Source organism: Episyrphus balteatus, chromosome 1, assembly GCF_945859705.1.
Source record: "Episyrphus balteatus chromosome 1, idEpiBalt1.1, whole genome shotgun sequence".
Classification (NCBI taxonomy): domain Eukaryota; kingdom Metazoa; phylum Arthropoda; class Insecta; order Diptera; family Syrphidae; genus Episyrphus; species Episyrphus balteatus.
This window is the reverse complement of record NC_079134.1, coordinates 33715389-33729394: the sequence shown is the minus strand read 5'-3', so window position 1 is coordinate 33729394 and position 14006 is coordinate 33715389. Positions and strand designations below refer to the sequence as shown.

At 30.8% G+C, this 14006-nt stretch overlaps 1 protein-coding gene across 5 annotated transcripts in view; it reads left to right on the top strand.

The window, feature by feature from the left end:
* Positions 1-2920: 2920 nt before the first annotated feature.
* The window catches only part of LOC129920970 (plasmanylethanolamine desaturase), a 37782-nt gene continuing 26696 nt past the window's right edge, over positions 2921-14006 (top strand). Inside the window, exons 1-2 of one of the 5 annotated variants that reach the window (XM_056002559.1) lie at positions 2921-3234; positions 4327-4814. In XM_056002559.1, the coding sequence (XP_055858534.1) occupies positions 4692-4814 (123 nt within the window). In that variant the 5' untranslated portion in view covers positions 2921-3234; positions 4327-4691. Of the gene's footprint in view, positions 3235-3331; positions 4268-4326; positions 4815-14006 lie in introns of those variants that run through there. The other 4 variants (XM_056002560.1, XM_056002561.1, XM_056002558.1 and 1 more) reach the window with 4 other exon arrangements.

Sequence of the window (14006 nt, the reverse complement as noted above, 5' to 3'; positions counted from 1 at the left end):
TTGGAGCCAAGAATTAATAGGTATTGGGGCCTCTGTTCTGAAGTAATATTCTAAATGCCACCAATAACGTAATGCTTTTATTTTGGGCCCTGATGTATTTATGTTGGGGCCACTGAATTTATATTTAATTTTCCATTTGATTGTTTTGAACCACTTTTGAGGATCCTCAAATAATATTTTTTTGCTTTTTTGGGGCCCCTAATGTATTATTTGTGGTGACAAAGATTTTTCAAGTAATATTTTTTGGGGCCCTAAGATAAAATTATAATTTTTCTTTTAAAAAAGCAGTTTATTTTTTTTGGGGCCCCTGGGGTAACCTTTTTTTAAAATCAATATACATATATTGTGTGGCTACCAATGCATTATACATTACACTGAATGACATAATTTGTCTTCCTGGTTACTTCGTAACTCAATTTATGCTAACAGTTACCTCCTCTGCATTGTCTCCAGTGGGGGCCCTGGGGTCGGTCGGGGGCCCCGGGGCACCAGCCCGCTTGCCCCAAGGGAGTGTACGCCCCTGCTTCTAAGTCGCTCTTTAATCAAAATTTGAGAGCCAGAAGCACGTCTGTGTTGCCATTGTAAAAAACACGTTAGTTGAAAACTGAAATCTGCAATAAAAATTTATAACAGAGGTATTTCATCTTTCCAAAAGTTATGGTATGTACATTTGTAAAATGATAACATTAAAGAATTCGGAATTGTTCTTTGAAGTCAAACAGTTTATTTATGAATCGTTCTTTAATTCTGATTATAATTGTTTAAAAGGCCAAGATTTCTTTGTCTTTGCTAATTTTTAAACCCCAAAATCAAATAATAAATGTTAGTTAGCATAAAAAAATCTAGTACGTAGAATATTTTATTTGGAGAACCTTTTGCGTGTTGCACGATGCAAGTGACATGTTCATGTAACATTTCAGATTTCACATACATATGAAATGAAAAATTGCACCTTGACCCTTGAGTAATAATAATTTATTATAATTGTATAACTTATTTAAATTAACTCATTTGATTCTTGGTGCCAAATACCAAATGCAATACTTCTTAGGCATATCATTTTATTCAATGAATATTTCGCTACTTATTCCGAATTATCTTATTTCCCTAAAATAAATTTTTTTGTGACAGATGGACTTGGGACTATGTAAATTTTGCTAACATACCTACCCATATTTAATAACAACGAACCACAAAATAAAAAAAAGTGTCATGTACCAGGAACCAGACCTATCTTTCTATATGTATTTGGGCACGCTGAATCCGAATTTCAAGTCCGTTTGGCCCTGTCACCCTCTAGTTTTGAGTAAAATGCCTTTTTTTAGGTCTTTTTTACATTTTTCTCAAAACTGGAGGGTGACCGGGCAAAACGGACTTGAAATTCAGATTCAGCGGGTCCAAAAACATATAGAAAGATTGGTCTGGTTCCCGGTACATATAACTTTTTTTTTGGTGTGCTGGCACTTTCGCGACATGTCGCTTTCATCCCCGGCATACAAAAAAAAAGTTTCATGTACCAGGAACCAGATCTATCTTTCTATATGTTTTTGGACCCGCTGAATTCGAATTTCAAGTCCGTTTTGGTCGAACACCCTTCAGTTTTGAGAAAAATGCAAAAAACTCCAAAAAAAGCATAAAAATTAAAACAAAATGAAGTCACACCTCAAAACTGGAGGGTGACCGGGCAAAACGGACTTGAAATTCGGATTCAGCGTGCCCAGATATATAGAAAGATGGGTCTGGTTTCTGGTACATGACACTTTTTTTCTTTTGTGTGCCGGTGTAATTATTAACTTATTTATATGACCTTTTTTATTGAATAGTTGGATTTTATATTGTAGACTTTAAGTCAATTTTGTATTTATTTTTAATTTTTTTTTTAAGGTGGTCATATCGGGATTTTTTTGATTTCTTCTGATTCATTACATCATGGCCATACTGCATCACCATATATTTTTCAGCATGTAAAAGAATCAAATTCCCCCTTCTATTCAAAACAGTTTAAAAAAATAGTCAATAGAGGTATTTTAAATATTCAGTGTCGATACCACCATACAAAATAAAATATTCATTTTTCAGAGCCTCTTGCCTATAAATTTCTATAGACTATGCAATCTTAGTCAGCAAAATGATTCTTGTTCTCCAATCAACTGATTCATCTACTTTTTTTATTTTCATATATGTAAAAGTAAAATCCTTGCACTCACTGTACTTTAAAGGCGCCCTTATCCCATATAGTCTTGTTTTTTTTTTTTTTTTATTTTTCTTCACAATTTATTTAACACACCACTATGACTTTTATCGCGCTTCTTCACACTTAGTCATTATTACAGTGATATACTTTACCTATGTATAGTGTCCAACGTCTATTATACGTATCTCTAAACCATCTAGGGCCATACTGTTAAAATTCAAGCCAACTTCTAGCTGGCTACATCGTGAAATTATCAGTTCTTCTGTTTATAGTGTTTGAAGAAATGTATAGAACCAGAAACCGATTGAATATGTATTTATCTTTTCTATATAGATACGCGCTGAACGCTGCTGCTGCTCTCTCCCCATCAAGAAAATGATTATGTCAGCTTGATTTTGTTTTTATTTTTTTTTTATAAGCTTTTTATTTTTTTTTTCGTTTCCTTTCTACCATATTACTTCTGTCAAAACAAGATACACAGTCATGTTCTACTGACTTACTTGAAATTCCAATTTTTTTTTTTTAATATCAAACGAAATAAAACAAAAAAATAATATTTGAAAAAAAAAAAAATACTAAAACCAGCTAAGGGTAGTTTCATTGGGCCATACTCTGTTTTGACTCTACTCTACATTTTCGCCTTTATAGTTTGTTGTTGTTTTGTGTGTTCTTTTTTTTTATCCGTTTTTCATTCTTCAGTTCACGCGTGGTTCTTGCTCAGCTTTTTAGTGTTGGCTCTTCGTTCTATCTGACGACGACGCCGAAGAGCGAGTATAGTAGCTCTATGAGTAGTCTGCCATACAGAAAAGACAGCAAAACAGCAAAACTTAGCAGCACAGCAATACGACAGGCTGTGGCAGTACGTTAGCCCCGCGGTGTGTTGTGCCGATGTCAAAAGCAATCTAATTTATTTATAAAATTAACAAAAAAAAAAAAATATCAAACGAATTATGTGAATTAAATAAATTAAAATTTTATACATTCACAAAAAAAAATTAGTTAAAAAAAATACTAATTTTAATTCCACTATTTAATTAATCGTGAGTGGTGATTTTTTCTTTAATTTTTTGAATTAATGCATTTCGTTACTTGAATGTGTTAAACTGCAGTCAATAGAGCTTTAATGTGTCAATGTGTTATTTTGTCAAGTCGAATGAAAAAAAGATATACAAATAAAAAAAAAAATTCAATACAAAATTTTTTAATTGATTAATTGCATTGACAACTTCTCATTCCTCTGTTTTCTTCATTCAACCCCTTTCTTTATTCCATATTTGGGATGAATGATCTAAGAATGACGATGAGTGACAAGTGATAAAGCAAAGTGAAGTAACATCATAGAGTGCCCCCTCAATACAAGGGAAATTCTTGCTATCTCACCACCTAATAATAATTGTAAGAGTGACTAAGAAGCTATTCGGCGTCAGACATCGTCGGATATACACGTATATTTTATTATATTGTGTGTTTTATTCGGAAGTTCGGTTTCCCATCACATTTAAATACAAAAAAAGAAAAACCTACCCCACTTCGTTTTGTCTAAGAAAAAAAAAAAAAAAAACATACTATCGCGCATAGATAGTTTTTATTTTTTCATTAATTTTTTTTTTTGTTCGTTTTTGTTTTTAATATCGATTTATTCGCTTGAGACAAATACAGCTGAGCAATTAATTATAAATGACGCTACCAGTGAAAAGTTCTCATTTATAGGTTAGCCGCTTTTCGTGTTCGTCCCCACGAATATTAACTTTGGGGTAGTTCAGTTCAGTTCAATTCAAATCGCCAGTGTCTGCATATAAACCCACCCCAAAAAAATACCTGTTTTGCTAGGGCTCTACCACCTTACCACCCTTTTCCATACATTAAGTGTCTTCATATCGTGTTGTCGTGTGTGTTGTGTTGTATGTGTGTTATATCCACAAAAGTATAGTTTGGTTTGGAGTTTATTTTTTTTTCTAGCTCCTCACTCATGTTGTCATCCCTTAGGGATATAGTTGCATGCATGGAAATCGGCTAGAAAACCTTCGAAGAACATTTATTTTTCTGTTCTAGTTTTGAATTCACTTCATTTGTGTGAGTGTTTTTTTTTGGAACCATAAATAAGTAATTTTTTCTTTCGTGCATTTAAATAGAAAGACGGTATAGAGTTAGCCACTTTGCTAATTAAGGCCGAGGAAAGAGAGCAGCAACCCTCCAGTAAATAATTAGTACACATTTTCTAATACAACAAAAAAATAAGAACTAACCAATTGTAGTAGTTTTGTTCTGTTGAACGTTTGGATAAAAAAGGAAATATGCGTGTGACATTATTTTATAGAATAAAAACAACAACAACATCATTTTATCGTAATATAACTCTTTTATAAATCTATCCACTGTGTCAGTTAATGAATTTAAATTAAATTGTTTCATTTCTAATTTGAATACAATATAATAGTGTTGTTTGTGTAGAAAAAAAATACTGTGTTTTGTTGAAGACAAACAAAAAGAAGAGAACATGGATATAGTATCACATTGTACGATGAAACATCAGGAGAATATGGGAACACCAATTAATAAGAAAATCCTGTGCCAGACATCAGGACCAGCTATTAAAATATCAACGACATTTCTAACAACGGTAAGTTTGTAATATTTTACTTAACAAATATACTTTGGGAATGAGTTTGGTATTTTTGTTTTCATTTTGTTTTGATTAAGTGACGGAAATTTGTTCAAAACAGCTTTTATTTATATTTGGTTAACAAATGTGTTTTGTAGTTTTTTTTTTCATGATTTTATGAAAATGTCAACAGAAATTCAAAGCAAAACTGTGTGTGATTGAATCAATGATAAGAAAAAAATGTGTTAAAATGAGTGATTGTTGTGATTTTTTCTATGCAAATAGAGAGACCAAAGTGTGTTTTTGTGTAGTTAACAATTAGTTTTGTTTTGTTTTTTTCTTTTTATTGTCAGGTGTTTTCTTGGAAAAGTTATTTTTACTTTATGTAAACTTGAAGAAAGTGGGAGTAAGATCTATTTTTAGCTGTAATCTGTAGATTTTTTAGTCTTTCATTTAAAAATTGCTATTATATATTTTATTTGAAATTAATAAATCTGTATATTTGTATTCGAGAGTTTTATAATGATATTATTGAAAAAAAAATCGCATATCAGTTTCTTAGAAACACTTATTTTTAAACCTGTAAAACATACATATCTAGAGACTTATTAACAAATAGAATTATCTTTTTTTTTGAAACCCACAATTTGTCTGAAACAAAAGTTTAAAAAAAAAAAAAAATACGTATACGCCCGAGTGACCACTTTTGATGGAAGTGGAGTGAAAGTAGAAATTTGTTGATAAGATAAAGAATAAAATGGAAGAATAGGTTGCAGAGTAATTTTTTTCTTGTTTTTGGCTATAATAAATAAATACAAACTATTATAAAAATTAAATAAACCAAAATTCTGAAGACTCCAAAAAAGGTATTGTACATGTTATGGAATTGTTAAGAATAAAAGAAGATAAAAGTAACACAAAATTATGTTTTGAGGGAGACAGTACTTTTTGAATAAAGAAAAAAAAAATAATTATGAAACAAGTATAATTACAAACTTTTCCAGTTGGGGTCAAAACTTTTCAAATACAAAAATTCTTTTTTGAAAATCTTGAAAAAAAAAGTTTAGAATTCTTTAAATATTGTTTAAAAGAGCGACCATTTAAGTATATATTTTTAAAACGAATTTTTCATTATTTTCAGAATAAAAATAATTCTTTTATAGAAATTTGTTGGCAGCATTTTTTTTTTTTAAAGATGCAAAGCAAGAAAAATGTTTCATGTTTTTTTAAATTTTTTTTTGATTTTAAAAATAACAAAAAACATAAAATCAAATGTTGTAAGAATATTATATGCTACCAGACCACTAGGAACCAAAAATTTTTAAACAAGTCGTAGTTGTTTTCGAACTTATTTTAGTCTGAGATTCTCAAATTGTGTCTGAACTGAATATGCCACACTAAATTTGTTTTCCACTACTTTCAATTTTTAAATGAATTTATATCTAAAAATGTTATGAACTTCTTTTTAAATTTTGTAAAGAAATGGTAACATTATAGCAACTTAACAGAATAGAATAATATATTTTATAAGAAAATCTCGTGTCTTCGTGTTTGTGATTCCGATTTCGTTCCAAAAAAGCGTAATAAACATGGTGTGTTTTATTAATTTATTCTTATAAAAAAAAACAATAATAAATAAAAAATTATTTCACAAGATTGCCAGAAATCTCATACATTTTTTAACATATGTATGTACTTGGGAAAACCTTTACCAGGTTAAAATGTGTTTTTTTTTTTTGCTTTAGTCTTAAAAGACATGAGATAAAAAAAGTAAGAGTAAGTAAGAGAATTTTTTATTAAAAACTAGCTGACGCGGCCTTAGTTCCACCTTTTCTAGTATTTATTTCCAATTTTTGTCATCTCCCCAAAGCCTGAATAATTCAATCTTGTCGCTGCGACATTCGAAATGAGATAATTTACGTAAGTATCTCATTTGGGCTCTAGTGAAAACAGGTTATTAAACAGCCTATATCTTGAGTTCTATCGATCGCATCGTTAAGATTGATATCTTCAAGCTGAGGATAAATGACAGAGCCTAAGTGCTTATATTTAGAAAGTGTAGTAATTTAGCCTTATCACCTTGATTGGAAAACTCGTGTTATTTAACCCCCGGAAAACCCTATCAATCTGCGATTTAAAGCTGCCAGACTTTTGCATACTCACATTTCTGTTATACATCCAGCCAAAGATACCAAAGATCACTTTCACATTCGCTTTCCCAGTTGTCACCAAAGTATTATAATTAACAAAATTAACAATGGTGGACCAACCTTACCATTTATGTATATGAAATATAGATGTTGGCCGATTCTCAGACCTACCCGATATGTGTACAAAATTTCATATAAATCGGTTCAGCCGTTTCGGAGGAGTTTGATAAAAAACACTGCGACACGAGATTTTTATATATTAGAAAGATGATAGTACAACAAATATTGATTTTGTATTTATGGTAGAGTCCGTTTCTTGTATTATATTGCGAAAAATATTTATCATTTTTTAAATCCATTTACATCACCCCTTAAGTTTTGAATAACATTTTTCCTTAAAATGAAGATCTTAACAAAGTTTCTTTCATAATTAATAAAAGAGAAATGATAATTAACCTGTGAAAAGGCTAAGTGCTATCAATTTTAAAGATAGAGCGTTACTAAGTATATCCAGGAATCACCATTTATGTTTTCCTTGTCTACTTACGGGACACCCTGTATAGAAAAAAAAACACCAATATTATATGTAGAGTTTTCGTTTCCACAAAACTCACACTTTCCCAGAAAGTAAAGTGGAAAAATTAAAATTAATAAAAACCAGTGTAAAAAAGTACGTATACGCCCGAGTAACCCATCTAGTATTTTTGCTGAAGATGTAAATATAAAATGCATGAGTAGATTGCAAGTTATTGCCTTTCGGGCTTGAAGTTATAATAAATTTATAAACTATTGAAGATTTAGAAAATAATCAAAAACTTCGAGGTTCGTTAAAACTTGTTAAAATTGATTTAATATAGCTTCTTACAGCCTAGTAACAGTCCATGATGTTTTTGTACTTGAAAGTGATGTTCAGGTCAAGTTGAGGGTTAAATTGATTATTGGTACCTAAGTTATTTTTTTGATATGTAGGCGACATCCATGATGAACCTTCCATTTAATATTTTTTTTTCTAAATATCAAAAATTTAAGCATGCATTGATAAAAACAATTGTTCAATGGAAATGCATAACGTTAAAACATAATTTGTTTTGACGTTATGCATTGAACGCCTACAGTCATGGTCAAAATATTAGGTACCCTATAAAGATGCTTTTTTAATTTCAAAAGGAAACAAAAGATAAACGTAGAAACAAGATACATCAAATTTTATTACAGAAAAGTATAGTATATTTTAATGCTACACTGAAGGAAACAACAACTTAAAATCAACAAAAACCACGTTGATTCAACTATTTTTCGAAATGATTTTGGGTGGAAAACGAAAATTTTAAAATCAAAGTAGAATATCATTTAACAGGGTTTTATTTGCATGTTATGGTATAGGCAACAAGCTCCTTAGAAAGTTTTTCAATATATCGCACCCTCAGTGCAAAAGAGCGATAAGTCAAAAAATGACATTTTTGAGATAATGATGAGGAATTGTTGCATTTTAAATTATCTTTCTTTTGAGGGGCTTGTTGTTTACATGAACGAAAAATTCGAAAGATTATGACTGTTTTTATCCAATTCCTACTATATTAAAAGTCTAATTCTTTCATAATTTCCAGTGCAAAACAGAGCTAACACAAAATGCTCACCTTTTTTCTTCAGTAATTTCAATTCAAGAAAGAGATAATCCAAAATAGTCTTATAAATCCCACAGATTTTCTCATTTTGAAAAAAAATCTATGCAAAACAGAGACATTCCAAAATAATCCCCTTCAAACAATTCTTGGTTCCAATGCTAAACAAATACAAAACAAAAATATTTCATTTTTCTTAGTGCTAAAGAGCGATAAACCAAAATAGTTCTCCTTTTCTATCTGAATGTTTCCATGCAAAAGAGCGACAATACAAAAAAGATTTTTCTTTTCTAATAATTTATATTATTTAAACAAATTTGAAAAATAAATTTATTAAAAATACAAAGTAAACATAATGGTTCTTGTAACACAGCTTTGACTTTATGGAAATTGCTGTCGCATGGAAAGTTTTAGGAGAAAGTTTAGAGTCAGTATTTTGCAGAAGCGTTTTCTCGAAATGAACTTTTTTGAGTTCTCGCTCTTTTGCACTAAAGGTGCGATATATTTCCTAACAACTGTACTACCTACGCTATTTATCTCTAGGCACATTTAAGTTTAAAAATACCAAACTGATAGCCGATGATGATAATATTTTTCTTTAGAATAGGTCTTAAATAGGTCTTTTTGAATTTGTTGTAGCACTTTCTTTGAATAGAATGGAAAAGCTCATTAACTTTCTTCTTTTCAAAACTCAACCTTTTCAAAAGGAAATCTTAAGAAAATCCTACCTAAGGATGTATTGATTTGATTTTTAGTTTTGAATACTGAATACTAAAACCAATCTTGTTAAAACGTTTATGAAAGAAGTATTGGCAGTTCACAGTTTGTTTACATTTGCGAACCGAATTCTTTCAAAGGCATCTAATCAATCACACCATGCTCTCAACAAAGGTTCACTTTTAATATAAAAGTTTCTGTTTATCATTTTTACTTTCACCAAATCCCCGATGAAAAGATAAACATTATCCTTTATCAGTACGTTGGCCTAAATCCAAAAAAAAAACTACTGACATTAATTTCATCAGAGTTCAATAGCCGGTTACCTACTAGACTTTTGCTTGTCCCAATTTGGTACAATTCGTATTCCTTTGAACCAAAACACTCTATCGTCAGTTATATGGATAGAAAAGAGTGAGTTCCTATGAAGCAACACATAAATGCCTATTTCTGGCACTAGCACAGTCATGCGCTTATAAATTTGCATAGCAAAGGCAATTCCATTTTTTGTGATTCATCGTTACACAAAAAAAAAAAATCATGTGTGCAATTCACACGTGGTAGAAGTGAAACCTTAAGAAATCATTTTTCTTGCAAAAAAAAAAAAAAAAAATCTTCCTATTTTTGTTCTATCACCTTCAAATCCATGTTTTTTATATGACAACCTATATAAATTTTATATGATTTGAAAGCTTATTGTCTAAGCTCAAAATATATATATCGATCAGGTCTTTGAGACATCTACAAAAAGAGCTAGAATTTTTTGAACTCGATCAATTTTCATCAAAAAAGCGAAAAAAAACACGTATTTTTGTCTTCTCGCGGTATTAAATGCATTTTTTTTTCCTAACAACCTATAAAAATTTTTACACCATCTGAAAGCTTATTGTCTTAGCTCAAAATATATATATTGATCAGGTGTATGAGACATCTACAAAAAGAGCTAAAATTTTTTAAACTCGATGAGATTTCATCCAAAAAGCAAAAAAAACATTTATTTTTATGTTCTCATGCTATTAAATCAATTTTTTTGTTTGACAACCTATAAAAATTTTTTATACCATGTGAAAGCTTATTGTTTCAACTTGTATAATAATGCATAAATCTTATTTCAAAGATGTCTAAAAGAGAAGTTAGAATTTTTTAAAGTCAACCATGTCGAATTTCCAGACTGAGATTACGGTACTTCCTACACTGGTAGCTGGTCATCGCCAACAGATCTCCACAGGTGTTTTGAGGTATTTTTAAATTTTTTCAATTTAAGATTGTGTAACTTGTAGAGCACGTAACGTTATGTGTGATATATCAAATAAAAGGCTATGTTATCAGCATGCGTATTAAAGTTAAATCAAATTTGTATGTGCACTAGATCAAAAGATATAACGTGTGTTGGAAAAAAACATCTTTTTACCGTTATCTCCGAATTTTTAATATGAAATTTATTGAAATTTTGTACAATTATAATTTATTTTAATTACCTATATACAGTACAAATTTCATTCATCTATCTATTAAAACAAAAAAGTTATAACAAGTTGAAGTCGTGTCGCGTTTTCGTTTCATCTTGTTTCAAATCACTACGATACTAAAGAAGTTTTCACTTCAAAAAAAAAAAATTAGGTGAGCGGCAAAGTATGTAAAATTGCGTGACTGTCGCAGTAATTAAGCATAAACTGAAGTAATAGTTCCACAGCTAACACATCACTTCAGCAATTTTTTTTATAGGAAAGGGCTGAATATTGCAAAGTCAAAGAATATATTTTTTTCCCATTAAGTTTGATCGTAAAAGAAAATAAACTTAAAAAATAAAGTTTTGAGAAAGAATCTATAATGTTGACGTCCTCACGCCTTCATGTTTTTAAACTACAATCTTAGCTAATAAAATCAAGATAAAATAATAATCAGTCCTTCTTTTCAAGGGTTTATTGTTTTTTTCTTGTAGTGGAGAGGAAGCGGGATAAAGAAAAGGGTGTTATATATTGTTGCATGTGTGTATGATTTCGTGCCCACGCTTTTAATTTAAAAGCCAATTGGGTCAAAGAATTTGCCTCTAATATACAAGTTTAAATGAAATCAGCTGCTGGCGGCTGTGGGGCGGCCGGCATCCGTGCAATAAATTGTTTGTGTTAAAATTCCATGAAAAAACCGGCAATTATTTCTTCAAAAACAAGAATAAGTATTCGCCATGAATTAAAAACTATAAAAATATTGTATATGTATGTTTTAAGGAAAAATGAAGAAAGTCTAAAGGTTATAGATTTTTCAAATAAAGCTAAAAATTGAAAATCGATCGATTAAATAAATTTTAATTTATTGTACCGATTTGATTTTGGCAAAGATTGCCAAAAAAAATTCCAAAGAAAATGTTTTCCAAATATTTTTAAGAAGTCTATGCAATGAATAATAAATCTTTAAGAAAGGGGAATTAAATGAACAAATAAAATTTGAAAGACATTGACCTCAAACTGTTATTTGGTCGAGAAAGTTTTCTAGAATACACACGGCAGTGTGTAAAGTTTCTAGACAACTAATTTTCTCATTTATTTATGAACTTAGGTCATTTAAGTATTTCATCAAGATGTTGTTGACAACTTGTTGTCCAGTTGTTATCTCTAATAAATTTAGAAATAGAACATGTAACAATACATTTCTTTAGAGCTTCTTTGGTGCATGTAATGTTAACAATTTGAGGAGTAATAGTTTAATAAATTTTTTTCTGGCTGGGTTTCTATGACAACTCGTCTGCGAATCTGCGATACATTTGAAATGTAGGCAAGAAAGTTGGGCTACTCTCCCTACTGTATGTAGTTATTTCTTTGACTGAGAATTATGGTAGATTTTTGTTTGGATTGGTCAAAAAAAATTTGGTATTTCAACAGTTCGACTTTTTGGCTTTAAAATCATAATTTTGGTATCCCTTAATGCATGTGCATTCCCAAGCCAGAACAATGTCCTTCAATGCATTGAAAACACTTCTAAGGAAATGTATTGTTTAATAATTTCTTGAAAAAGAAAAATCATACCATTGGTTAAACGTACGATATTAAAGGGGTTCCATGGTACCGCGTAACCTTATCATAAACTTTTCTAACCCATTCTGATCTCGAAAAAGACCTTTGCTGGTCAATTGTCTTCTCAAAAACAAGTAGCAGCGGTTGGCAATAGATATCGCTATTGTTGTATTTTTCGAAGACATCACGAATCTTCGATAAACACAACCAATTTTATTAATTACTTTGTTAAATAACAAAAAAAAGGAAAATAATGATGTTTGAAAAACTTTTGTAAGCTTGGAATTTGGTTCTGTTGTAATAAACTTTATTAAAATTTTGAACGAAAAAAACTGTCAGAGTCATCAAACTTGAAATAATTAAATCAAGGGGCACGGTAGTGCCCAGCCAAGTTTTGTAGCAACTTTGGCACTACACCCTTATTTACAGGAAACAACTCAGTCCAGTTTCGACCCCCCTCTAACTTCCACACCAAAGATGCTAGAAATTTCAAACTACATTTGTTAAGCTGGTCAAAACCAAACACCTCACAAAATTTCAGCCTCCTACGATGAGTAGTTTCTGAGATATAGGGCTTCAAAAATCGCAAAAACTATAACTGACGCACTGATTCACTGATTCACTGACTCACTGATTAACTGACTCACTGACAGATCATCAAAATTATGGAGAACTTCCCGATATCGTAGAAACTTGAAATTTTACACGGTGATAGGACTTGTGGTGTTTACAAAGGAAAAAATCAGAAATTTGAGATTTTCAATTAAGGGGGCGTGGCATCCGCCCATTTCCGCTGAATTTTCATCAAATATTATAGAGCACTTCTGATTATCGTAGAATCTTGAAATTTAGTAAAATGGTAGAGCTACACTGCCGCTCATCTGAATAGGTTCACATTTTAGTTCATCTTACTCTTAGCCTGTCTTGGTATTTAATGCAATGGCACATCTTTTTTATATATGTAAAGAGAGAACATCTTTATGCGCTTAGTTTAGGAGAAAAAAAATTGTCTTGGGGCCTACCGTTCTTCTCACTCGGTAGCTAGACCAAATCTAGTCAAAAAATCAAGCATATTTTTTGGCTCATCTGAATAGGTTCAAAAGCCAAAAATGTTAATAAATGATGAGTTGCATGGGTCTGTTGGACTCAAAATTGTGTCTGTAAATAAATCTGATTGTGTATAACCTGTAAGGATGAAAACGGGTCGTGAAAAAATCTTTAGGCGCGGAAAAAATGGGGAAAATAAAAGAAGTCTTTGAATCAGCCCGAAACCAACGATGCATTGGGACAAAAACAAACGCAAGTTAAAATTTAGTAAGCAGTTATTTGCGCAATATCCAAGGGTATAGAAACAACATTAAAAGTCGATGCAACTCAGTCACAACATGGGCCTATAGATGTGCAATGATCACAACAGCATGACTTCGGTGTAAAAACTAAGCTGGAAACCGGTATAAAATGCAGTTTAACGACAACCAAACGGGTTGTTAGAAGTGGTAAACATTTGAGAAGAACAAATCTTCGCAAAAATTACCACTTTATAAACCACGAAAAGAAACTTGCCTACAATAAAAAAAAAAAAATATGTCGTGAAAGTCGAATTTGCAACCGGTGATTTTTCAAAGGAAAAAAAATGAATTTAGTGGGCGCTGAGGGCTAAATTCCTATTTTTATGACCTTCGTAGAGAGAAGCATTATTTTAATGTGTTT